This window comes from Lampetra fluviatilis, chromosome 8 (genome assembly GCF_964198595.1).
Source record: "Lampetra fluviatilis chromosome 8, kcLamFluv1.1, whole genome shotgun sequence".
Taxonomy (NCBI): domain Eukaryota; kingdom Metazoa; phylum Chordata; class Hyperoartia; order Petromyzontiformes; family Petromyzontidae; genus Lampetra; species Lampetra fluviatilis.
In genome coordinates this window covers 14,867,533-14,895,513 of record NC_136282.1, presented here as the reverse complement: position 1 = coordinate 14,895,513, position 27,981 = coordinate 14,867,533, and the positions used below count along the sequence as shown (strand labels likewise).

Below are 27,981 nucleotides of genomic sequence, written 5' to 3'. Positions count from 1 at the left end.
CAAGGGGCAGCGCCACTTCGCGTCGCATCCCCCTCGGAGGGAGCTCCCCAGTCCGGGCAGAGGAGGAACACGAGGCGAGGCCTCGGTCAATAGCCCGAGCCGAGAGAGAGACACACAGAGACACACACGTAGAGAGACACACACAGAAACACACACACAGAGAGACACACAGACACATAGAGCGAGACACACACAGAGACACACACAGAGACACACACATTGATACACACAGACACACACATAGAGAGAGAGACACACACAGAGACACATACACACGCAAAGAGAAACACAGAGACACACATAGAGAAAGAGAGACACACAGAGACACACACAGACACATAGAGACACACACACACATAGATACACACAGACACACACACATAGACAGAGACGAGAGATATATACAGAGAGAGAGAGACGAGAAAGAGATACACACATAGACAGAGACGAGAGAGATACCATAGAGATACAGAGAGACACAGAGATCCAGAGACGCGAGGGATACACAGAGAAACGCACGCACAGAGACAAGAGGGAGACACATCGACAGAGACTCGAGAGTGACAGAGACCAACGAGAGCGAGAGAGACACACAAAGACACGGTGCAGAGAGAGAGAGAGAGACACACAAAGACACGGTGCAGAGAGAGAGAGACACACACAAAAACACGGTGTAGAGAGAGACACACACAAAGACACGGTGTAGAGAGAGACACACACAAAGACACGGTGTAGAGAGAGAGACACACAGAGGCTGCCTGTCCACAAATGCACATCGCGCCCTCCGCTGTGGATCGCGGATTACAGGAGTGCAGTTGAAATCGCGGATTACAAGAGTGCAGGTGAAATCGCGGACGGCAGGAGTGCAGTTGAAATCGCGTATTACAGGAGTGCAGTTGAAATCGCGGATTACAGAAGTGCGGGTGAAATCGCGGATTACAGGAGTGCAGTTAAAATCGCGGACTACAGGAGTGCGGGTGAAATCGCGGACTACAGGAGTGCGGGTGCTTGAGGCGTCGCGGCGATGCCCCTGAAGACGGAGACGCTGAGGAGCGTGTGGGGCAAGGAGACGTGAGTGCCTGGGAGAGTGAGTGAGAATGAGAGAGTGTGAGAGAGTGTGAGGGAGAGTGCGTGGGAGAGCGTGCGAGCGAGTGAGAGAGAGGGTGAGGGAGAGTGCGTGGGAGAGCCTGGGAGAGTGAGTGAGAGAGAGGGTGAGGGAGAGTGAGAGAGTGCGAGAGAGTGAGAGAGAGGGTGAGAGAGAGTGAGAGAGAGTGAGAGAGTGCGAGAGAGTGAGAGAGAGTGAGAGAGTGAGAGAGAGTGAGAGAGAGGGTGAGAGAGAGAGTTCCTGGGAGAGAGTGCGAGAGAGTGAGTGAGAGTGTTAAAGAGTGCGAGAGAGTGCGAGAGTGTGTGAGAGAGAGTGGGAGAGAGAGTGAGAGAGAGTGAGAGTGAGAGAGTGGGAGAGCGTGCGAGAGAGTGAGAGAGTGCGCGTGGGTGAAAACGTATGGGGAGTACGTGGGTGAGAGTGTAGTGAGAGGGTGTGTGGGTGAATGGTCGAGAGAGTGTGTGAATGAGTATGTGGGTAATTGGTGGGAGTGTAAAGAGTATGTTGAACTTCTTTCTCACCGTACATATCTAACCGTGATAATCGGATGGGTGTGTGTGTGAGAGACAACGAGCAACACAGACAGTAAACTAGACTATAAACTCGTTTTTATTGACCAGGTAAGGCCCACTGAGCAACGTAGCTCTTGATCAGAGGCGAGTTGGCGATCACAGATGGTAGCTCAACGAAGTGGGGTTATTGTCATCGCGTGGAAATGTATCGCACCAGCCAAACACTTCCAACGCGTGACGTTGGTTTTAAATGTGGAGGGAAACACCAAGCGACCGTGCGGAGCATGGATGTAGCGATCTCTCTCACTGATTGACCAGGGGCACACCCATCTCGCCCGTCACTCCTCCTCGACTCTCCCGTCACTCCACCGCGACTCTCCGTCCCTCGCCGGAGCCAGGCAAGGATGCGTGACTAGAGCTACCTGTAAGGGCGCCATGACGATACGAGACGGAGGGGGGGGGGGTCGCACAGTATCCCCTTTGCTTTGATCCCCTTCGTCCCTTCGCCCACCCCCCTCCCACTCCTCCCCACCCACACTCCACGCCACCACTCACCGTTACTTTCCCCCTCGTGTCTCCAAATCTTAACCACCAACACAGAGCGCAGTCCGGTACCATCATTATCATGATTCACCCCACCTCCTCCCTCCCCCCTTTCTCCCTCCCTCCCTCCTGCTCCTGTTGTTGGCCGTGAGGATGAGGGGTTGACGGGTTGCGGAGTGAGCGGCGTTCGTCATCTCCGCGACGGGGACTGTGTTTGTGGCTGTGTAGCGGAGCGTTGCGAGTGCCGCTGGGAATCACCGCGATTCAGCTACGCTGCACAAAGACAAAGAGACAAGATCCCCCGTACAGCCTTAACAGGCTGTAGGGGCAAGTGCTGTTAGCGATCACCACGCCCGTCCGTCTTTGTCTCCCCAGTTGGCGATATTTTAACACCAAAATCAGGTACTCATTTGAGGCCGAGTCGACCTAGGAGAGGCTCAGGACCGATTAGGATAATCGTGTGTGTGTGCACTTACACACGTGTGTGTGTAGCGGTTAGCGCGCTGCTCTACGAACCTGGCGACCTGGGTTCGATTCCCGCTCACGGCCAATATCAGTGACGATTATCTGAACTGGTTTTGGCCACCCCCTAGGTCGACTCAGCCTCAAATGAGTACCTGGTGCGGTGCGTCAAAACATCGCTACTTGGGAGACAAAGGCGGCCGAGCTTGGTGCTTGCCACCCACCCCTCGCGTGACGTGCCGTGCTTCGTAGGCGCTCGCTAACAGCACTTGCCCCAACAGTCTGTTGAAGGTTATATGGGGGATCTTTGCCGTTGTGTGTTTCGTGTCGTTTAATGAGCCACACGCTGTGTCTGCCAGGTTGTTGGAAAATGACGGAGCGGCTGTTAACAAAGAGAAACTCGACACACAGGTGGGTGACAGAGAGAAAGAGTGAGAGTAAGAGAGAGTGAGAGAGTGTGAGTGAGAGAGTAAGTGAGACTTTTGACTTTTAAACCACTTTTATCGCTGCCAGCAGCAAAAAAAATGCACTGGAGTCGATTTCGATACCACGTGACATCGAATGCAGCGTGACGTCACAAAGAGACCACTACACGTGCCACGCGCTACGCCACGCGCAAGACGCGTCAGCTCGTTAACAAAGTGAAGTGCAGAATGCCGTGAGCGTCGGTGCAGAGGTCTTCACCGTCTCCCCTCGCCACCGTTCAAAGAGCCACGCGCGCGTCGCTGGCATCGGAGTGGTTCGCGGTGCCCCAGCGAGAGTGGCGCCTTGAGCAGCCCCCTGAACATTGTGACCCCGCGGAGCACCGTACTCAGAGGGCATCGGTTTTTTATATTTTGCTGGTCCTGTAAACTGCCGTCTTCGCTTGGGCACGGATGGAGTTTGCAAGATCGTGGCGCTTATTGGCCAGGTAAGGCACGCATATGAATGAAAACGCTCTTGTAAAGAGAGAGAGTGTGAGGGAGAGAGACATGGGGGTGTGAGTGGGAGAGAGGGTGAGAGAGAGAGCGCGGAAATTGTAGCTTCGGGAAAGTGGCTTGTCTATCAAGCACGCAGGCGGTGCAACTGCGACGTGGTCCACGGATGGGGTTAAGGGATGGGGTGGGGGGTGGTCGGGTGGGGGTTTGCAAATTGCAATTAATTTAATTATTAGCAGCAACAAACAATTGCAGTGTGCGTGGCTCCGAATTCTCTGCGTCCTTGAAATGTGTTCAAATTAAGCGGTGGAGAGGCTGCACATTGTACAGAGACAGAGAGGCAGACAGGCAGGGACAGGGAGTAGCGCTTTGATGCTCACGATGGATGGGGGGGGCACGTTCTCTTCGCCGCTCTCGTTCTCACAGCGTGCGCTTTCGGCGCCTGGCCGCGGTGAGTGTGAGATTGTCGTGGTTTCTCTGCGTCGACATCACGGCCGCCGTACGAAAGAAGATGACGGCGAAGGTGAACTCCTGGCGCATGAAGCCGAGCAACTCAAAACGTCCCCTTGTATGTTTGTACGTCGAACCTCGCCTTTTGGCGTCCTCTGGTCTAACACCGTTTGGAGACTAGGCTTTAAAGAAAGCTGTCTCTGGTGTGGACCAATCAGTTTTCAAAGACAATGCATCATCATATACTACCAGAGCATGTTTTTGTTTGCATGTTCACCACAAGTACCGTATTTACCGCATGTAACCCGCATACGCATGTAACTCCCAGACGCATATTCCCCGCAAAAATAGCGTTTTGTGCAAAACAAATTTCAGATATATTTCGAGGACGGCTGCTTACGTTGTGGCCGAAACGTCGTGAGAATTATTTTATTATGTTTTATTTTTATTATTTTATTACTTCCCTTCTACGTGACTTTACCGAAAGAACCAAGAAGATGAAATTTCAGATAGCCCGCGCCTCCATATACTCCGCAGGGTCTTGTTTTGTTTGTAAAAAGTGGTATACCCCGCGGGTTATATGCGGGGAAATACGGTATATGTGGTTAATGCAGACATAGTTTTAGTGCAAAAAGGTTTCAGTTTGGTGTTTTGACATCTTAACACAACTGTTTTATTGCCAGAAAGGGTTCAAACCGATTCTTAGCACTTGCCCCAACAGTCTGTTAACGCTGTACGGGGGATCTTTGTCTTTGTTTTTCAACGGGCTCACGTCAGTCGTGCAGCCACAAGAGGCGCTGTTATTCACCGCGATGTTCATTAAACAACGACTCATCGAATTCCAATGTTTCAGAAGGGCTAAAGACATCCAATGCCTATCAAGAAAACTCAACACATTTATCAAGTGCACTGCCTTAAAATATACTTCTAATAGGCGGCGTTTCGGACAATGACCCTTCTACATAGCACATGACACAAAAACGACGTCGCCTAGAGCATACACGTGAAGGGCAGACCTCGCTTAGTGCGGCCTTGTGGAACGCCGATTCGTTATAGCGCTCTTTGTCCCGGAGAATATTTTTAGAAAGAAATTAAATCTAAATAAACCCCCCCCCCCCACGTGTTTATGGGGTTGTACCGAGTGTTGTTCGGCACAATGTCCGACGTTTTGCCGGGTAGAGGCTTCGGAGATCGATACAGCACAACCTCCAGCACCTACGCAGGGTTGTTCTAGAATCTAGAACGACTCGACAGTTGAGTTGTTGTTGTTGTGGAGCAGAATTATTAAACATGCGCTGATTACTTAAACACGATCCTAAAAACCGACATCTTCAGATTTGGTTTAAAATATAATGACACCTCCGGTTGATGATGATGTTGTTGATGATGATGATTGCTTGCACTCAGGGACGGCGTTAGCTCCTAGCACAAATATCAATGAACCCAACACATTCGCCGATAAGGATGCCTCGCTACAACCTCCCTAAGTGTCCCAAGCGTCGCACTAAACGCTTCGTAATCATGGACGGGCCGCACCTTTAACCATATCTACATCTGCCGATCTACATCCGCGCTTAGCGACTGGCTCTGTACCCCCCTCCCACCTCGCCCCCACCCCCACCTCGCTCCCCCCACCCTCGGCCCCCTCCCACCTCGCTCCCCCCAGCCCAGCAAAGGGTGCATCGCTTATCAGGGACAATCAGGAGCGAGTAGAAATGCGTGGAAGCAGTCTCACGATTTCAACAGCAATCGCACATTCCATGTTGACGTTGCTTGTGTAAGATGGACGATTCGCATGTTTAGGCTACGATTTAATTAGGTGCACACGATTACAATGTGTAATTATAGAACGTAAAACTAACCTGGCTTCGCACAGATGGATTTAGGAATCCAATACTGTTGCCATTGTCCCTCGTAAACGATGAGACTAAAGAGGAGAACATCGGCATGAAACATTAATTCCTTCTTTAAAACATTTTTATTTTGTATTTTACCAGGTAAGACCCCACTGGGCTGTATAGCTCTTTTGTTCAGAAGCGACCTGGCCACAAATGACGTGGCTCGTCATCCCGTGGACATTTCTAGCCACCAAATACTCGAGACGCGTGATGTCGAGTCTAAGTGTGGAGGGGAATACCCGAGGAGCCGGAGAAAAACCCACGCGAGCACGTGGAGAGAGAGAGACGCGCACACTCCAAATACACAGCAGGCGTCAGGGTCGGAATCGAACTCACGACCACCCGTACACCGGGCGAGGGCGGTAACATCTCGCCGCCGTATTAATCTGACATCCACTGACATTTCCTTTCACAACAACAAAACTCACTTCCGCAGATTGTTGTTTTAGTATTTTACCATTCCTGCGTAGAGAGGAAAGCGGCCGTGGTGAGGGAGTGGGGTGAGAGATGGATAGGGGAGGAGGGGGGGGAGTTTGCGATCGGGGGTCTGCATTGATGGCGGTGAGTGGGTGCGCGGCTCGGTGAGCAGCATGGGCAGGGTGAGCGTGGGCAGGGTGAGCGTGGGCAGGGTGAGCATGGGCAGGGTGAGCGTGGGCAGGCAGGGCCGGCGGTGTGCGTGGGGTCGGCTGAATCGTGGGAACACGCCCCTCGCCGCGCCTGTGACACTCCCCAGGTGTGCGTGGGTTGAGCGTCGTGTCGCGGGTTCCCATGGAGACGGAGCAGATTACAGCGCTAATCTCGGATTCCCGATGAGCGGCGACCCCCACAGGGATGAGCGGGGAGTGGTGGGGGGGGGGCATGCGGCGATAGGAGGGTGGGGGGAGCGAGGGAGTGTTGAGGGGAGCATTCATTCATCGGAAGACGACAGAGACCGGGGGTGATAATCCGAGGAGGAGGAGGAAGAGAGAGCGAGAGACGTGGGAGGGGGAGACGGCGAGAGACGCGAGGCATCGGCTCCTCGCCGCGCCGCTTCAGGATGTCCCACGAGAAGGTTCGTGTGCTCGTGTCGGGAGTGCGCGCTGCTCTGGCTCGCTCCCTCCCTCTCTCTCTCGATCGTCTGTCTCCATCTCTCTCTCTCTTCATTCCGTAAACATCGCAGAGTTTGCGCGTGAGAGCGAGACGCCACCTCTGCTGCTGCTCCTCCACCACCTTCACCCATCATCACCATCACTAAATTCACCACCACCTCACCCATCATCACCATCAATAAATCCACCACCACCCCCTTCACCCATCATCACCATCACTAAATCCACCACCACCTCACCCACCATCACCATCACTTAATCCACCACCACCTCACCCATCATCGTTACCAAAACCACTCCCACGAACCACATTCACCCATCATTACCATTACTAGAAGCATCACAACTACCCCCATCATCACTACCTTCACCACCGCCATCTTCACCATCACCGCCATCACCACCGCCGCCGCCGCCGCCACTGTCATGCGTAAATGACGCCTGCTCCCTCCCCTGCTCCCCTCGTGACCTGCAACTCCTCTCCTCCTGCTCCCCGTCTCCGTCTTTTCTCCATGACCCCCCCCCCCCGCCCATTTATTACCCTTCTCCGCTGCTCTAAATTATAAATTATACTCCCCCCTCACAAGTCGACCCTTGATCCCCGTTTCTTCAACATCCCTCTCATACATCCCGCCCTCCCCCGATCCCCTTCAACTCCAGATTCCCCCGTGTCTTCCCGTTCCTCCTTCTCGTCTGACTCTTCACCCGTTCTCCATCTTTGTCTTCATTCTTCCCAGGTCGCTCTTCTCATAACCCCCTCCCTCTCCCGTTCGCCTGCTCCCCCCGCGCCCCCCTTCCCCCCGCTCCCCCCTCTCTCCCGTCAAACGTGGCCAATGTACCACTGCTTTCAGCACCACCGGTGTGTTGGACAGCAATGCCGCAGCATGTTTTACAATGCGGTGCTACTGACGTGTCGCTGGTGATGTACAACCAGCATCATCAGGCAGTTGACAGGAGTCTGGATCTCCGACGTCACCCTCCAACACACTCGCATGGTCATAAGTTAGCACGCTTAGTCGTCGCGTGACACATTTCATAATTCGCTGTATCGGGTGGAGGAGGGTTTACGACACGCATTGTACTCACGCGGGCTTACCCGCAAATCAACGAAGTTGCCTTTCTGCCGTGTCTCGTTGCCTCCAGTTGGCTGTTGTTGCCCATTCAAATACGTGAACATTTGCAACGCCTCTGTACGAGACGCGTGGCTGAAGGGTGGTTACATGTTTGGTCTATTTACATTTGTTCTGCTGAAAGTCTGTGTAAGACGGTGGTGGAGGCCGAGAGGGGACAGGCGTCTAGCAGAGCCAGTGGAGTCCTCCCAACAACTGTCAATCATTGCAGCTCAGACGATGTGGAATGTCCGCAAACGCTTACTCGGGAGGAGAAGAGAGGCTGCCATCCTTCTGTCCGGAGCTGGACCGGTACTGTCTGGACCTCGGATACAGGAGGTCTGATGGACTGGTTCTGGCTCTAAGGCACACCGCGCCGGGGTGAAGTCCTCCACTCGAGGCAAGCTACTGTCAAACGAGGAGTGTCTCCTGGTCAAAGTTAAAGAACGAAGGGAGTGTGGGGAGGGGGGTGGCGAGGTGTGGGTAGCCGCGAGCCCCAGGCTACTGTGGGCTCACCTACCGACAAGCAGGAGGCGAGGATTGGTGCTGGCGGTGGTGGCTTACGGCCGCGCCGACGGCGAGGGATGCAGGCAAAGCTCATGAGTCAGATGCCCTCTATGTGTTCCTCTCCCGAGGTGCTGGCTGAAGTGCCCCCTCGGGATAGAGTCATCGTATTGTCTGACTAATGCCCGGCCGAGTCACGACGTGAGCGCTCGTGTGGAAGCGTTTAGAAGGCATGGGGGGGCCCTGCAGATCCGCTCAATAATCACAGCGGGAGGCTGCTAGACTTCGCGTGCAGCCCGTGCGTTCGTAATCGCCGGCACAGGGCGACATCTGTAACCGCATCTTGACGTAGCAACCACACAGCGTCACCGGGTTCAGTGTTCAACACTGTGGCTCATAGAGCCAAACTAAGGTTACCCAAGGGTTCAGTGTTGTTAACCGCCCGTGGTTCATAGAGCCAGACTAAGGCTACCCAAGGGTTCAATTATGTTAATGACTGTGGCTTATTGAGCCAGACTAAGGCTACCCAAGGGTTCAGTGATGTTAATGACTGTGACTCATTGAGCCAGACTAAGGCTACCCAAGGGTTCAGTGATGTTAATGACTTGGGCTCATCGAGCCAGACTAAGGCTACCCAAGGGTTCAGTGATGTTAATGACTGGGGCTCATTGAGCCAGACTAAGGCTACCCAAGGGTTCAGTGATGTTAATGACTGTGGCTCATTGAGCCAGACTAGGGCTACCTGCGGGTTCAGTGCTGTTGACCACCTGTGGCTCATAGAGCCATAATTATCTTGAGGACAAATTTACACAAAGCTGATCTTTAGTTTAATGAGGAGCCAGATTGCAGCTGCCTCTTAAAATCCAGGCCACGTGACGCGGCTATTTACCCGCTTAGCTGAGCGCCACGTGGTCACAACACGTTTGTTTTTCAAATCACCATCGTCACCATCATCGTCACTATAACAAGACCCATTCTGCACCCAGGAAAGTCTCAGAGCCCTAAAGACATTGGGGTTTGTTTTTTAATCAGGAGCAATCCGGTTTTGGGATGACTGATGATGATTAATGGGATGTAATTGATAGTGCTCATGAATATTACGATTAAAAGGTCGATGATGACAATTGTGTTGTCGTTATAACGATGATGGAATACATTATTTAATTGATGATGATGATGATAATGATGACGATAGATGGAACGGACGGTGAAGATAACGTTGTTTATAATAGGAGAGATTTATCGTTAATATTATTATAATGATGATGATGATTGATTGACGAAAAGTATGACAATTGTATAATCACGACGACGACGATGATAACCGTGACTGCGTCTTGCAGGTAATGGTAATGCCCATCGATGAATTGATCTTCTATCGATGACAATGTATCTTTTACGATGCAAGCTTCCACTTTCTCCCCCCTCTCCCCGTGTCTCTCGGGGGAGCTTCCCGTGATTGATTCTCGGTCTCCCCGTGGGTTTTGCTCAGGCTGTTGCTATGATAGAGGCTGCGAGTTGCTACTTGAGTGTGAGATATATATAGAGAGAGAGACACGCGCGCAACACAACAAAGACAAATATGCCGCTCGCGAGCCGTCGTGGCTCTCGGGGCCAAGAGCGCACGGAGCCGACGTCGCATTTGGACACCCCCCCCTCGGAAATTAGACCCCACGATCAAAATGTAAAATATATAAATATATGCACACGGTAAAGGCGCAGCCCTGCAATTGCTTGCTCACGCCACTGATGGTGGAAGACCCCCCACGAGGTGGCGAGATGTTAACTATCTCGCCTGGTATGCGGGAGGTCGTGGCTTCGATCCCGATCCTGACGCCTGCTGCTGTACATTAGGAGTCTGTGCGTGTCTCTCTCTCACCGTGGTCGCGTGGATTTTTCTCTGCGTCCTCAGGTTTTCCCCTCCACATTTAGAATCAACGTCACGTGTTTAGAGTGTTTGAATGCCAGACATCCCACGTGATAAGCCACTTCGTTGGGCAATCATTTGTGGCCAGGTCGCTTCTGAATGAGAGCTATAGAGCACAGTGGTATAATAAAAATATATATATATATAGTTTATGGAACTCCAGAGAGAGAGACCCTCTGGCGGGTGCTTTGGCCTACTCTTCCACGCTACCCAGACGCCTCGAAAGACGTAGGGTCTCTCACACGTTACCCCACCGTTACACGGGAGCTGCCGATCGATGTCACGGCGGTGAACCCAGCGACGCAGGCAGGCGGTGCGAGGATGGATTTATACAAAACACAAAATAAAAACTTGCCCTCATTGTTGCAACTGCCGCGCCTGGAGAACGAATCGAGTCGTCCAAGTGCAGCATACATAAATACAGCACCCGACTGACGTGTTATATACACGCCGCACCACCTACAAGGCTGAGTTGACCTAGGGGAGGACCGCTTTTGATAATTATCCAACTCAAGTTGTGTCCGCTAGCAGCAATCGAATCTGGGCTCGCTGAGTTCGCAGGGCGGTGCGCTTACCACTGCGCCACCGCTCCCCCACACAACACACGTGACACACACATGTGCGGGCTCTCCCATGCGTGCAAGCCAACCAACCGAAGCCGCCAGAGTCGAGATAACGTGCCCGACTCTCCTTATCTCCCCCCCACCACCACCCTCTCTCCACTCTCCGCTCTCATCAGAAACAAAGATAAAGATTCCCACCCCTCAACCCCCTGTAACCGCTAGAGACTGCTGGGGCAGGTGACGCTATCGAGCAACAAACGAGGGCCATCACGGCACACGAGAAAGTGGGTGGCCAGGACCCCCCCCCCCGCCGGCCGCCTTTGCCTCCTCAGTGTGCTACGTTTACACACCGCATCAGGTACTCAGTTGAGACTCGTTGCAGGCCGAGTGGACTTAGGGGCAAGCCCACGGCCCGTTCTGATAATCGTCACTGGTGTAGGTGGCCGTGAGCGGGAATCGAACTCGGGTCTCTGTCGGGTTCGTAGCGCAGCGCGCCACCCCCCCCCCCCCCCAGAACCCACCCCCCCACCACCCCCCACCACCCCCCACCACCCCCCACCACCCCCCACCACCCACCCACCACCCCCCCACCACCCCCCCACCACCCTCCCAACCCTCCCTCCCTCCCAATCCATCACCTGTTGGGCATCTCGTCCTTCTTAATCTGCGTGGCGTCATCAGCTATTTTTCATTCCTAATGGTTGTCGCATCATCGTGCAATCGTCCCTATGTCTTGTGCACGTGTGCGTGTGCACGTGTGCTGGACCTACCTCCCTTAGGTCGACTCAGACTGAAATGAGTACTGTATCTTGTGCGGTGTGTATTCAATTTCAACAACTGGGGAGACAAAGGCGGTCGGGCGTGGCGCTGTTCTAACACCACCTCCTGCTGCGATGAGAGGCTACACGGGGGGTTGTTGTTGTTGTTGTTGTTGTCTGAGTGTGGAGAGTGGTATCACGGTGGTTATGCGCACTGTGTTACGAACCCGGCGACCCGGATAAAATTGCCGCTCACGGACAATTGCAGTGAAGAATATCTGAACCGGTTCAGGGCCTCCTCTATGTCGACTCAGCCTTAAATGAGTACCTGGAGCGATGTGTACACTCTTAGACTAAGCTATTAAAAATGTTATATTCCATTTTACCGGGTAAGGCCCACTGAGCTATGTAGCTCTTTTTCAGAAGCGATCTGAACACAATTGATAGCTCAACGAAGTGGATCATCGTCATCATCACGTGGAGAAATACTCTAAACGCGGGATGTTGATTATGAATATGGAGGGAAATCCCGGAGAACCCGGAGAAAAAATCGTACTGACCACGGGGAGAGAGACACGCAAACTCCAAATATACAGCAGGCTCAGGGTGGGGATCGAACCCACGACATCCTGCATACCAGACGAGGTAGTTAAAATCTCCAAGCCACCGTGATGATGATGAGAGAGAAAGACACGCAAATTCCAAATATACAGCAGGCTTCAGGGTCGGGATCGAACCCACGACCTCCTGCACACCAGACGAGGTAGTTAACATCTGCACGGGGGCACGAAGGTGGTGCTGACCACCCACCCGTTCGTGAGCCCTTCCGACCTTTATTGGTACTCGCTAACAGCACTTGCCCCGACAGCTTGTTAAAGCTATACGGGGGATATGTGTCTTTGCGTGTGTGTGTGTTTGTCCTCCATGCTTTCGATCATCAACCATCACCTACATCACGCCACCACCCCCGTCCCATCGTCTCTGGTGAGTAACAGAGTTCGTGGGGGGTTGCTCCTGCTTAGAGCCCCCCCCTCCCTGCTCGCATTGACCAATCGTTGCTGTGCAAGTAGGAAAGTGCCCCCCCCCCCCCCCCACTGCAGTTTGCAACAGAGGTCACTTAAAAGGAGCTATATCTCAGTGGTAGTTCTGTGATATGCACAGACCTACCACTGTTTTTTGGGGGTTAGATCGCGTAAGTATATAAATGTGTCGTTAAACCCGCCACCACCCGACACAGCCAATTTAGTAAGGTTTGTCACAGAAACAGAACGCGCCAATTCGTTACTAGTACAGCACTAACCGGTGTGTTGGAGAAGCGAATGGACAACATTTTACTATCTGGCGAGCCATTGTTTTATTCGCCATTGTTTCATTAGCCATTGTTTTATTCGCCGTTGTTTTATTCGCCGTTGTTTTATTCGCCATTGTTTCATTAGCCATTGTTTTATTCGCCATTGTTTTATTCGCCGTTGTTTTATTCGCCGTTGTTTTATGAGCCATTGTTTTATTCGCCATTGTTTCATTATTCATTGTTTTATTCGCCATTGTTTCATTAGCCATTGTTTTATTAGCCATTGTTTTATGAGCCAAAGTAAGTTGCGATTCAATCGCACGAAACCAAAGTTGCGATTTGATTGCACGCAAAACCAGGTTGCCATTCTGTCGCACGCAACCCCGATTGCGATTAAGTCGCACACAACCCGGGTTGCGATTAAGTCTCACGCAAACGAGGTTGCGATTTAGGCACACGCAAACAGGTTCCGATTAAGTCGCACGAAACCCGTGTTGCGATTCAGTCGCACGCAAACCCAGGTTGCACGCAACTGATCGCGCTCGGCCGTGGCGCAGTGCGTGATCCCCGGTGCACGTGTCGCGTGTGTGTGTGTGCAGCGCGCTCTGCTGGAGCAGAAGCAGCGTCGCAAGCGGAACGAGCAGCAGCCGCTGCTGGTGCAGCCCAGCTCCGGGGGACAGCACGAGGGCAGCGCCGAGGTGGCGGGAGGGGGCAGCGGCGGCAGCGGCAGCAAGGGGGGGAAGCAGCGGCGGGCGCGCCGCTCGGAGGAGAGAGCGCCCCTCGTGGAGACCCCCAACGGAGCGAGCAACGGCGAGCACGCGACACCCACACGCACACACGCGCGCGCGAGTCGCCCACTAGAACACGTGCGCGATTGAGTGGCACGCTCCAGGGTTCGATCCGTGTCGAAGCATTGAGCGGTGCGCAGCGGTCACATGCGCCCGTAGTTCATTTCGATGGTGACCTGTAATGAAAGTGGACCACAGTGCAGTTCTTCGGGAAACGCTGATAGGGTTTTTTTAGTGCAGAAACCACACGCGCAATACACCCCACGCACCCACACACCACACGAACACACACACCACACGCACACCACACACACACACCACACGAACACACACACCACACGCACACCACACGCACACCACAAACCCACAGCTGTGTTGACCCAACACTCAAATTGACTTCTTGAGCCGCGGGACCCCCCCTCCCCCGCCTTGCTCTCCCACTCCCGGGGGCCCGAACCCCCCAAACCCCCTAAACCCCCATCCCCCCTCGACAATGAATGTGTTCCCAGGAGTCGCGAGAAATGTATTGTCCGTATGGAGAGGGAGTGGCGGACAGCGGAAACTCTGGGGGGTTTCGCGATCACAGCTCTACAATCACCGAATCACGACGATTCAACTTCACGCGAAAAGGCTTTTCGCAAAAAAAATTATTCATAAAGACGTTTTGGTTGGGTTAGATCACAAAAATGTAAATGCGTCGTAATGCCCTCCTCCACCCGACGCAGCCAACCAGACTGCAGCCCTAACCACGGTAGCCAACCAGACCCCAGCGCTAACCCCCACCCACCCTCACTCTTACCCCCCTCTTCAATGTAAATTCGTGTTCCACTTTTGTGATGACGCACGCATTTCACTTTACACAGAGAGCGCTTACAAAAGCCTGCTCTCACTCCCCGTTCAATCGACGACCCACTACGTGCCAAGTCGTCTTCAAACCGCTGTCCATTCATGTGGTCCCCATGCACACTCACCTCACGTCATGGTCTCTTGCCGTTCTCCACGTTTTATTCTTCTCTGCTTCTTTTTCTTTGCTGTTTTTTTTGCTTTCTCCCCATCCCCCCACCTTCTATTTTTTGCTCCATCACCCATAACCCGCACGCGATGGGGTGCGGGGGCTGGGGGGGTTTCCGGCGGGTGGATGTGGCTTCGGGTTTGGGGTTGGTGGTGCACGGCTGGATGGGCGGTGGTGGTGATGACGATGGCGATGACGCATCAAAGGCTCGTCCGTCAAATCTCCTCGCAAGAAGAGCGACGATTCCGACCTCGCGGGCGAGCCCGGCGCCACCACGAATCGGAAGAGCCGCAAGGCGGGAGGAGCGGTGAAGAAAGCGGCTCCTAAACGAGAGCAGCCGAAGCAGCAGCAGCATGAGGAGCAAGAGGAGGAGAAGGACGAGGTAGATGGTGAGTTTGTGCTCACCACGACAGTCCTCACCAGCCACGCACGTGGCTGGTATCGAGTCCATGTTGATATCCAAGTGCCCGTTGGTGGGTCCACCGGCAACCGGGCAACCGGACCTCCCGCATCGGTTGCTTACACTCACGTTGTCCGCCTCGGACCACCTTCTCTCCCCCCCCCCCCCACCTTCCTCCCCCCAACACCAATTGACCCCTCTGCGCCCCCCCCCCCCCCGACACGTGCCTATGGTCTCAACAGACCGGGATGACGACGCCTGCTCCGTGGAGTCCATCCCAGAGATCCCCTCGTGCCGAGCGGCGCCTCCTCCCAAGAAGAAACAGCCGCCGCGCCGCGAGAAGAAGCCCAGACAGAAACAAGGTGTCCTGCACCTCCTCCGCCTCTTCCTCCTCCTCGTCATCATCAGCAGTAGCAGCAACAGCAGCAGCAGTAGCAGCAGTAGCAGCAGTAGCAGCAATAGCAGCAGTAGGAGTAGCAGCAATAGGAGTAGTAGGAACAGAAGCAGCAGAATAAAATATCTTAACCGGTGGCATTACCATCATGAGCAGTAGCTGCAGCAGAATCAGACAATTGCTTCCAGTGGTATCACTAAAACACTATTATCATCATCAGCAACAGCTGCATCAGGATCAATTATCAATCAATCGTCAGCGGAATCAGCATCACCAACTAATAATTATCGTCAACGTAATTGACACAACAATCATCATCATCACCATCCCCGCGACCATCAGCAACAGCATGAGCAGGAGAAGCAATGGGATTGCACGGTAAATATCGTTGGCCGGATCGGAATCCCATTCATCACCTTCATCATAACCATCATCACCATCCGTGCCGTGTTCTCTCTCTCTCGTCGCTACCGCCTCGTTACCCTGAGTTTGTTGATTTTAATTTGTTTTGTTATTCATTTGCCCATTGCCCGTGTGCGCACCCCCCCCCCCCCCAACTCTCTGAACCTTCCCCCAACCCCCACCCTCGCATCCTCCCAACTCCCCCGGCCCCGCCCCTAATATACCCCCCCCCCTTCTCTAATTCCCTTCATTACCCCCCCCCCGCACCCCCCTCTCCCCGTGCCCCCCCCCCGCCCCCATTAACCCCACCGCTCCCGCACCCCCCTCTCCCCCATACCCCCCCCCGCTCCCCCCTCGCTCCCCCCTCGCTCCCCCCCCCCACTCCCCCTCCCCCCCCGCCCCCCAACGGCCCCTGGAGTAGCCCCCGCCCCCGAGGAGACCCCCTCCACCACCGAGGCGGCCAAACCCCCGCCGAGGAAGGCGGCTCCCATGAGCGCCTTCCTGGCTTCGGGGGGCTCGGGGTCAATGAAGGTGCTAGGGGCAGCAGCAGCAGCAGCGAAGGATGCGGGGGCAGCGGCTAAGAGCTGCTCAGGGGCAGCGGCCCCCGCAGAGGGCAGCAGCAGCACAGACGGAGCTGCCCCGGCCAAGAAGGAGAAGCGAGTGAAGCGAAGAGGTCGGGTGACGCTGCCCCCCTCGCTGCCCACATCACTGCCCACGTCACTGCCATCCCTCGCTGCCCCTCCCCGCACGTAAAGCGCTCCGAGGGGAACATCGCTCACCGGGACTAGGGGGCAATCGGGCGAGAGGAGAAATCTGCGGAAGCGATGGAGCGCGGTGGGCAGCGCACCGGGACGGAGACTGGGCAGTCGTTAAACCCCCGGCGGCACCTGGGAGGGGTCTCCCGTCTCCTGCAGTGCCGGATGAGGCTCGTGCGGGGTTCTGTAGCGTTATGCTATAAAGGGGCCCCAAATAAAATAAATACGTAAATATTAAAACACACACATGTTTAACTTGCATCGTAAAATAATTGTATATTTTTTATTTGTTATACGGCCGGGTAATACGACAAATCGCCAATCTTAAACACCCAGTCGTTCATAAACGTTGAAGGCGGTATAGTACTATAGTAATAGAGCAAGTGCAGAATCACTGAACCGGAATTGATAGCTTGAAAGTGCGGCGCCCGTAGCATTTGTCGCTACTTTTGGATAATCCGGCATTGTGTCTCCTCCACGTCTCGCAAGCTAAGCAGAGGTTGGGGGCTGGACGTTGCTTGGATGGGCCGTTCCTAGAAACAGGTTCCTCGGGACGGCAGATGCAGTGCGGCAAAGGGCCGTTGTTGTACTGCACTTCTAATGACCCGCTCCGACTGCCGCGTTCGCAAAACCCGCACTGACAAAGCGTGGTGAGAGGTATGGTCAAGGTGGAGGCCCTCATCCAGCAGTGGATTGACAAAAGAGTTGTACCCCATACATGCAGCCGACGCAGATTGTGTAATCTACACGCGCTGTTAGCGAGCACCTATTAAGGCCAGCACGGCGCACCTGCGAGAGGGGGATGTGGTGTGGATATAATCACTCCCAGCCGCCTTTGTCTCCCACAGCAGCGCTGATATTTACACACCGCACAAGGTGCTCATTCGAGGCCGTACCCATGTCGATCTTCTTTCGCACCGTACGTACCTCCAGCGGGGAAGTCCAGGGCGTGGTTCCAATCATCGCCACTCGTCTTGGTCGTGAGCGGGAATCGAACTGCTCCATCGTTCGCCGCAACTCATAAACACACTCGCCTTTTATTATTATTATATATTCTAGCTGTACGACCCGGCTTCGCCCGGGACTTGGATCCACCACGCCCGGCCGCCTTTGTCTCCCCAGTGGCGATGTTCACACACCACACCAGTTACTCGTTTGAGGCTGAGTCGACCTAGGGGAGGCCCAGGAGCGGTTGAAATAATCGTTACCGGTGGTGGCCGTGAGCGGGAATCGAACTCGGGTCGCCGGGTTCGTAGCGCAGCACAACACTACAATGCGCTACGCTTCCACGTGCGTGGATCACGTGACAGATTTGACGTCACAGCTCACTTGCCGTGTGAAAAATTAATGCATTATTGAGCTCCCCCCCCAAAAAGTGTATTTTAATAATGTTTGCATGGTGTACAGTCTGGAAAGTACCCACATGGCAAATTTCCAGTTTGTTGCATGTCGGGAAGTACGCTAAACATTTTTAACACACACATAATCACAACTTTGCCTTTTATTATTATTATATATCTTTTAATGTATTCTCCTAGAATCTCCTCTGTTCATGCCACTTCGTGGAAGAGATGCAATGGGCCCGTGCCCCGCTCTCTCTAAACAGATGCAACAACAACAACAACAATAACCTCATCTCCCCGATTATACTCCACGTGACCTGCTTGCATACGCCTAATTACTCCTCTCATTAATTACCCATCCAATTACGCATCGAATTAATCACCAGTCTAATTACTGTTTGATCAACCGCAGCGGTGGTCAGAGAGAGAGAGCGCTTCTTACGCAGAATGCTAAGCGTGCGATTTTAATTCCCGGACGATTTAGCCCATCATCATCATCTTCGCTGCGGGGTCGATAAACGGATTCAACTGTCAATAGTGGTTGCGAACGAATAGATACGCTCCCGCCATAGGAACGTGGAATTTCTACCACTGGCTCAAACATCAGTGCGTGTTGGCAAAGGTGGTGGTGGTGATGGTGGTGGGGCGGTTCGGACACCACTCGCCACTGATGGTAGCCGGGCCATCAAACTTGGGTCTCGCGCGGTGCATGGCGCAGTGCGCGCTCCAAATTAGCAAACGCACCCTTGTTGCCTGCCTGCCTGCCACTTTCGTCGAGAATGTTCCCCATTCGAGCCCCCGATTAGTGCGGCCACGACAGTGCCGGCCCGAGCCTCTTGGGGGCCCTAAGCAGAATTTGATTTGGGGGCCCCCCTCCCACCACGCAGACTCATCTGTGCTAGAAGATTATTGACACAAATGTCACACTATAATGTTATAGCGAATATTATAAACGAATACAGTGAGGTTATGTATTAATAAAAAATAAAAACAACACTTAAAATACTTCACTCTTTTATTAAAACTTCTGAATACAAACGGTCACAAAAAACATATTAAATAAATTATTTGCAAATGTGCATTAAATGTGCAATCTTTTAAATAAAACCAAAATAGACAAACATTAATCTAATCAAAAATAGAATGTTACAAAAAAAAAGATACTTAAATAATGAAAGCAAACATAAGAACAGCAAGGGTTCAACAATGTCAACTGTACAACAATGACCTCAAAATCGTTCCTTCCTAGCTTTTCTGGAGGCAAAGTCACTAATGACATCATTGTATGGTATTGCTTGGCCAACTTTGTTATTAATACTAATGACTGCAAGTCCACTTAGTCTTTCCTGGGCCATTGATGATCTCAAATATGTTTTTATCAATTTGAGCTTGGAAAAGCTCCTCTCTGCTGAGGCAACTGACACAGGCAGAGTGCAGGCTATCCTGAGAGCTACCCAAAGATTTGGGTAAAGCTCACACATCTCATTTTGTGAGAGGTATGTGAGAAGCTCAAAGGCAGTCATCATAGTTTGGGGAAGTTCAGGAAGACTCTCTATCTCTACTGCCAGTGCGCTACCATCAATATCAGCCTCCTCTCCACAAGAGAGTTTTTCCCCAAGAAGCTCACATTGTTCCCTCCGGACCTTTTGATCTAGCTCCCTAAAATTGAGCAGCACTCCAAAGTTCTCTTTAACCTCACTTAGAGACTTAAAGCAATTCCACACCACACCTAACAATTCATATTCTATTGGCAAATGAGGCATAATTGCAGTATGGTGAAAAATTAACATGGTGATCTACTGCAGCCTATAAATATGAGGATAGCACTGCTACATCAGTTGCCACCATATTAATACAATTGAAGTCTATTTTCATTACAGAAGTCTCCCCACCTAACATGGCTTTGGTATATTTTCTCATAAAGATCAATACCATCGCTTGCCAAAGATCTTAAAGCAGAGACCGCACGTGCTTTGCCTATGAAGCTGGAATATTCACTTCAACACAAACAGCAATGCTAGCTAAGCTTGTCATCGCTGTTTTCTCCAACTTAAACCGATATCTATCAACGTGAAATACACACCTACTACCTAGATAAATGTATATTAATAACATTTCACTGTTGTGGCGGGGATTTAGCTCTGGTGCGTTATATTACCACTTTTATGGCTTATAAAAATATCATGAGTCATGACTAGCTAGCTGCTTCCTCAAGTGACGTGAGCACAATTTGTGCTGCTGCTGCACAAAACATACTGTAAATAATAATGCAAACATACCTTTATCTCGCTCTTTTTTCTCCTCCTCGGTCCTTTTCTTTTTTCTTTTTTCGGCACCAGAGGGATACGTCCTTTTTTGTGACATGGCTTAGGCGTATTTATTATCGTGACGTACAATTGCGCGCACCTGCCCGCGCCCGCGCCCGCGCCCACGCGAATTGTCAATGAGCCGTGACATCCGTGAGCCGTGACAAAGCAGCAGTTGTCGACAGAATTTTCTTGTCTTGAATCATTTATTCATTCATTCATTAATTCATTTATATCACTTGTTTAAGTTATTTAATTGTAAAAAAAAAACGATTCGGGGGCCCCCTGGTGGCCAGGGGGCCCCAAGCAGCCGCTTAGTTCGCTTATGCCTCGGGCCGGCCCTGGGCCACGATGCTTCGCGTGTACCGACGGTGGGGACGCCAATCGCGGGCCGCGTCTTCTGTGCCCCCCCCCCCCCCCCGTAGGGGTTGTAACTTCCTTAACCCCGCCCCTCACCCTCCCCCCACCTGCCTTGAGGGGGTCGTTATGAGTTGGGGTACCGCGCACCCCCTTTCTTTAGGTCGCAAGGGAGGCCCGGGAGCGGATGACGGTGGCGATCCGGACAAGAACGACTCCCCATCGGGGGGCAAGTCTGACAAGGCGAGCACTCCCCCCACCCCCATCACCTCCCCCCACCCCCCATCACCTCCCCCCACCCCCCATCACCTCCCCCCACCCCCCATCACCTCCCCCCACCCCCCATCACCTCCCTACACCCCTCCACCCCCATCACCTCCTACACCCCCCATCCCCCATCACCTCCTTACACCCCACAACCCCCATCACCTCCCTACACCCCCCCACCCCCATCACCTGCCTACACCCCTCCACCCCCATCACCTCCCTACACCCCCCGCACCCCCATCACCTCCCTACACTCCCCCACCCCATCACCTCCCTCCACCCCTCCACCCTCCATCACCTCCCAAAAAAACCCTCCACCCCTCATCACCTCCCTAAACTTTCCACGGGTGGGGGAGCGGGGGGGGCAGCCCACCATCACTTCTATACCCCATAGCGCCCCCTCCTGCCGCCCCATCCTCCTCGCCGCCCCCGCTTTATTAACCCCCACCCCTTACCCCCTCTCTAACACCTCCCCCCCCGCTAGGACGCCGCGGCTGAGACCCCTTTGGGGACCCCCCCGATCGAGGTGGGCGACCTGGACGCGTTCGCGCTGATGCCGGCGCCGCAGGGCATCACGGTCATGTGCCGCATCACTCGCGACAAGAAGGGCATGGACCGGGGCATGTACCCCACCTACTTCCTGCACATGGAGAGAGACGACGGCAGGAAGGCGAGCGGATGATGATGATGATAATGATCATGATGCTGATTGTGATGGTGATGATGATACTGATATTGATAATGGAGGTGGTGGTAATAATGGTGGTGATGCTGATATTGATAATGGAGGTGGTGGTTGTAGTTTTGATGATTTTGATGATATTGATGATGGAGGTGGTGGTGGAGGTGGTGGTGATGATGATTATGATGATTATAATGGTTGTGGTGGTGATGATGATGATGGCAATGCAATTGATGAATGTGGTAATAGTGGTGATGAGAATTGTGCTGCGCTGATGAAAGTGTTGATGTTGATGGATGACTGCTGTGATGGTGGTGGCATGGACCCCAACTCTGTCCTGCACATGGAGATAATGACGGAAAGGTTAGCGGATGATGATGCTGCTGCTGCTGATGATGGTGATGATGCTGATGATGGTGATGATGATGCAGGTGTTCCTCCTCGCTGGCCGTAAGCGCAAGAGAAGCAAAACCTCCAACTATTTGATCGCCACGGACCCCGTGGATCTGTCCCGAGACGGAGACAGCTTCGTGGGGAAACTCAGGTGGGATCATCATCATCACCATTACCATGATCACGACCACCATCATCATCACCATTACTATGATCAGGACCACCATCATCATCACCATTACTATGATCAGGACCACCATCATCATCACCATTACTATGATCAGGACCACCATCATCACCATTACCATGATCACGACCACCATCATCACCATTACCATGATCACGACCACCATCATCATCATCACCATTACCATGATCACGACCACCACCATCACGACCACCACTACCACGATTACTACGATCACGTGGACCACCACCAACATCACCACCAACATCACCACCGTCTCGCGTGGTGAAAAGAAACTCCCGGATCCACACCCCCAACCTCACACCCCCCACCCCACCCTCTCTTCTCAGGGCCAACCTGATGGGCACGAAGTTCACGGTGTTTGACGGGGGTCTCAGCTTCGAGAAGCGGGGGGCCCTGGCGCGAGACGGGACGGGGCTGCGACAGGAGATGGCGGCCGTGTGCTACGTGAGAGCCACCCCCAACCCACCACCACCACCAACCCCTACCCACCACCACCACCACCCCCTACCCACCACCACTACCCCCTACCCACCACCACCACCAACTTCCTCCACCCCCTACCCACCACCACCACCACCTCCAACCCCCCCTTACCCCGCCCCTCCACACCGCCCCCCTCTAATGATCGATCATCTCTAGGCACAATCGCGGTGTGTGATGTTCCTTCAGATTAGCACGGCTGGCTACGTACGGTGCACAAGAAGTGCCGTACAACTACAACCCCCCTCCTGTGTCCCCCTCACCTCTGACCCCCCCCTCCCCTCTGTCCCCCTCCCCTCTGACCCCCTCCCCTCTGACCCCCCCTCCCTTTTGTCCCCCCTCCCCTCTGACCCCCCTCCCCTCTGTCCCCCCCTCCCCTCTGTCCCCCCCTCCTCTGACCCCCCCCTCCCCTCTGTCCCCCCCTCCTCTGACCCCCCCCTCCCCTCTGTTTCCCCCTCACCTCAGATCCCCCTCCTCTGTCCCCCCCCCTGACCTCCCCCCCCTGACCTCCCCCCCTCTGACCCCCCCCCCTCTGCCCCTCCCCCTCTGACCTCCCCCCCTCTGACCCCCCCTCTGACTCCCCGCCCCCCTCTGACCCCCCCTGACCCCCACCTCTGACCCCCCCTCTCTGACCCCCCCCTCTGACCCCCCCCCTCTCTGACCCCCCCCCGACCTTCCACTCTGACCCCCCCCCCTCTGTCCCCCCCTCTGACCCCCCCCTGACCCCACCTCCCCCTTCTGACCCCTCTCCCCTCTGACCCCCTCCCTCTGACCCCCCCTTTGACCCCCCCTCTGTCCCCCCCCCTGACCCCACCTCCCCCCTCTGACCCCCCTCCCCTCTGACCCCCCCCCCTCTGACCCCCCCCCTCTGACCCCCCCCCCCTCTGACCCCCCCCCCTCTGACCCCCCCCCCCTCTGACCCCCCCCCTCTGACCCCACCCCTCTGACCCCACCCCCCCCTCTGACCCCTCCCCCTCTTTCCCCCCTCCCCTCTTGTCCATCTCCCTCAGGCCCAAAGACGGCGCTCAGTACGCCCCTCAACGTGTCTGGCCGCCTGAGGCTCGTTCCCGGTTACCGGTTTCAGTGGCCGTTTGTTTTGTGGTTACCGGTTATTCGCAAGCGGTTGGCCATTGTTGGTTACTCGTCGCTAGTAGCTTTGATACTTGTTGATTGTCGCTTATTGCCGATGTGTAGTTACTGGCAACTCGTTGTTAATTACTGGTTGCTAGTTTCTGGCAACCGGTTGCTAGTTGCCAGCAACTGGTCGCTGGTTGCTCGTGACTCGGTTGCCGACCCCGTCCGCTCTCGCCGCCGGCAGGAGACGAACGTCCTCGGCTTCAAAGGGCCGCGCCGCATGACCGTCGTCATCCCCGGCATGGACGCCGAGCAGCAGCGTGTGGCCATCAGACCCCGCGGCGTGAGACCCCCTCGCGTCCACAAGCACGCCACTCGCCACGAAGCTCGCTCCAGATTCGTCGCAATCTACACCCCCCACACGCACCCCCCCCCGACTCACCCCCCCGACTCACCCCCCCCCGACTCACCCCCCCGACTCACCCCCCCGACTCACCCCCCCCCCCGATTCACCCACCCCCCCGACTCACCCCCCCCCCCCCCGCGAATCACCCTCCCACTCCCCCTTCCGACTCACCTCCCCCGACTCACCCCTCCCACTCCCCCGACTCACCCCCCCCGACTCACCCTCCCACTGACTCACCCCCCCCCGACTCACCCCCCCCCCCGACTCACCCCCTCCGACTCACCCCCCCCCCCACGCAACCTCACCCCCCCGACTCACCCTCCCACTCACCCGTCTGCAACAACTCAACCCACTCCTATCACCCCCCCCCCACCACTCACTCCCCCTCCCGTTCACCTTTCTTCCTCACCCCCCATAACTTATACCCCCACCCCCCTACCCCCGCTCACTCCACTTGACGTCCACCCCTCTTCAAAGACAAAGATCCCCCGTGTAGCCTTAACAAACTGTTTGGGGCAAGTGCTGTTAGCGAGCACCTATGAAGGTCGGCACGGCACACGAGGGGGTGGGTGGCCAGCACCACGCCCGGCCGCCTTTGTCTCCCTACTGGAGACTCATTTGTGGCCGAGTCAACCTAGGGCCGGTTCAAATAATCGTCACTGGTAGTGGCCGTGAGCGGGAATAGAACTCGGGTCGCCGGGTGTCGTAGCGCAGCGTAGCGCTAACCGCTGCGCCACCGCTCCCCTCCTCCCCCCCATCACCTCCACTAACCCTCCACCCCCCTCTCCTCCCCACCTCTCCCGCCCCACAACTCCCGCCCCCTCCCCCCGGGTGCAGGAGCGAGACTCGCTGCTGAGTCGCTGGACTATGCACAGCTTGGAGGGCCTCATCGAGTTGCACAACAAGTCGCCCGTGTGGAACGACGAGACGCAGAGCTACGTGCTCAACTTCCACGGCAGAGTCACCCAGGCGTCCGTCAAGAACTTCCAGATCGTGCACGACACGGACCGTGAGTGACGTCGTCGTCGTCATCGTCATCACCGTGACCCATCGGTCGCCCTTGCTTCTTCTTGTTGTTGTTGCGTTTAGTTCGTCGTTCTTCCCCAGGCACCTCCGATTAGCACGGTTGGCTTCGTACGTTGCTTGCGAATGAAGTTCAACGTACGTACATCATCATCATTGACAGTCATCATCAAAGCCACTGGTGGATGGGGTAAGGGAAACTCCACGCACGCCCCGAGAGGGGGAGATGCAACAAAGGGGAAGATTTTATCGGAACTCCCGCACACCAGAGAGACCCCCACCACCGCCGCCCTTCCCCCCCACAAAGGGCCTGTGTGTGTGTCTGTGTGTGTGTGTCTGTGTGTGTGTCTGTGTGTGTGTCTGTGTGTGTGTGTCTGTGTCTGTGTGTGTGTGTCTGTGTCTGTGTGTGTGTCTGTGTCTGTGTGTCTGAGTGTGTGTCTGTGTGTGTGTCTGTGTGTGTGTCTGAGTGTGTGTCTGAGTGTGTGTGTCTGTGTTTTTGTAGCTATTTAAAAAGGGGGTGGGAGGGGGTTGTTTTTTTCCCCTGGGCCTCCAGGAAGCACGGGTTGGCTCTTGAAGCAACAATCCACTGCGACTCGCACGATTGGCTACATACGGTGCGAAAGAAGTTCAGCACACACACACGAGATTAATTCATGATCAGCAGCAGCAGCTATGATCAATTCACTGCTGGATTAAGGCCTCTTCATCCCCCCCCCGTCCCCCACCTCCCCCCTCCGCAAGCCATCGCTACTTTCTCACGGCTTCACGATTCGCAATGAGCCCCCTCGCGCCTCCTCCACACGGGCACAGATTCCGTCTCCACGGTGGGGAGCGCGCAGCCAACGCCGTCCCAAACTTTCAACGATTCTCGTTTCAATGCTACGTTTGTTTTCTATTGTTCTCACCCATTCCCCCCCCCTGCCCCTATTACCCTCCCCCCGCCCTATTACCCCCCCCCCCCTCCCATATTACCCCCCCTCCCATATTACCCCCCCTCCACCCATATTACCCACGCCCCTATTACCCCCCCGCCCCTATTACCCCCCCGCCCCTATTACCCCCCCGCCCCTATTACCCCCCCGCCCCTATTACCCCCCCCCGCCCCTATTACCCCCCGCGTGTACCTTTCTCAGTCGACTACATCGTGATGCAGTTTGGGCGCGTGGCCGAGGAGGTGTTCACGATGGACTACAGCTACCCCATGTGCGCCCTCCAAGCCTTCGCGATCGCGCTGAGCAGCTTCGACGGGAAGTTGGCGTGCGAGTGACATGGGCTCGACTCCCCCCCCCCCCCCCCCTCGTACGATGTTACCGGCTCACCTCCCCCCGCCGCCGCCGCCCCCCACACCCGCAGGGAACGCCTGGGATCGTGACTGGAATCTCACGCAGGCTCCTCCACCCCTATAACCCTGGAGCCCTAAAGTCCGGATCCCCTAGCCCCTGGACCTAAACCCGGGCTCTAACCTTGACCCGCGAGCTTGGAGGTTTTCTCAGCGAGTCGTCGAACTACCCCCCACGACGCTTGGCAGGCACCCACAGGCCGCCACCAGCAGCTCAAGAAGCTCTCCCGGTGAAACTCCGACGATTGCTCTTCACAATCACGCGCAGGTCACCACTCCCAGAGCTCGCACCAACCTACCCCTGCATCGAATCCCAGCATCATCTCAACTAGGGCTGAACGATCAATCGATTTCAAATCGAAATCGCAATTTGAAACAATGCGATGAGCAAATCGCAAAGGCTGCGATTTTTTGTGATTTGGAAAGTCCTATTACTTTCTGATTGAAATTGTTTTATTTTGTATTATTATGGCTTTATTTATTTAACTTAACAATTGTTCTATGTTTGATTGTTCTATTTCAATTAAAACATTAAAAAAAATACATGTTGGAAGCAATTCATATCTTTTAAGTTCTCGCCCATGCATTAGAATATATAGAACAGTTCAAATGTTGATGGTATCATGTGTTAATGCTCCATCACATGTTTTAAATCTATTGCACAGTGAATATTGAACTGAAGCTTGAATTTAAAAAATAATCGCAAATCGCAATCGCAACATCTGTGAGAAAAATCGCAATTAGATATTGTCCCCAAATCGTTCAGCCCTAATCTCAACGTGCATGCGTGTGTGCGTGTTGTGCTATGGGGAGCGGGAGTGCAGCGGTTAGCACGCTGCTCGACGAATCTCGGCCACCTGAGTTCGATTCCTGCTCACGGCCAACACCGGTGACGATTATCTGAACCGGTCATGGGCCTCCCCTAGGTCGACCCGGCCTCAAATGAGTACGTGGTACGAAGTGTAAAACATCGCCACGAGGAAGACAAAGGCGGCCGGTCGTGGTGCTGGCCATCCACCCCATCGTGTGCCGTTCTGGGCTTCATAGGTTCTCGCTAACAGCACTTGCCCCAACAGTCTGTTAAGGCTGTACGGGGGATCTTTGTCCTTTGTGTACGTGTTTAAAGTCATGCCGCGTACCCACGCGGCTGGAGTTCAGTGTTACGGATACCGTTGGTGGGTTAACAGTTGTGCGGATGAACCTTAGCAAAGATTGATGTCCCAGT

The 27,981-nt window shown here is 54.3% G+C and overlaps 1 protein-coding gene across 5 annotated transcripts; it reads left to right on the top strand.

Annotated features, from left to right (window-relative positions):
• Window positions 1–68: 68 nt before the first annotated feature.
• On the top strand, window positions 69–27,121 carry LOC144933932 (tubby-related protein 3-like). Of its 5 annotated transcripts, XM_078859248.1 has the most exons (13): window positions 69–1,071; window positions 2,979–3,030; window positions 13,742–13,934; window positions 15,131–15,313; window positions 15,567–15,686; window positions 16,542–16,793; window positions 21,045–21,124; window positions 21,633–21,818; window positions 22,262–22,374; window positions 22,761–22,878; window positions 24,233–24,331; window positions 25,232–25,403; window positions 26,551–27,121. In XM_078859248.1, the coding sequence occupies exons 1-13, from the start codon at window positions 1,025–1,027 to the stop codon at window positions 26,682–26,684; spliced, it is 1,749 nt and encodes a 582-aa protein (XP_078715374.1). In that variant the 5' UTR covers window positions 69–1,024; the 3' UTR covers window positions 26,685–27,121. The 5 variants fall into 5 exon arrangements, with proteins under 5 accessions (XP_078715374.1, XP_078715378.1, XP_078715377.1 ...); XM_078859252.1 differs by lacking the exon at window positions 16,542–16,793; XM_078859251.1 differs by lacking the exons at window positions 69–1,071; window positions 2,979–3,030 and adding an exon at window positions 6,797–6,935.
• The last annotated feature ends 860 nt before the right edge of the window (window positions 27,122–27,981 follow it).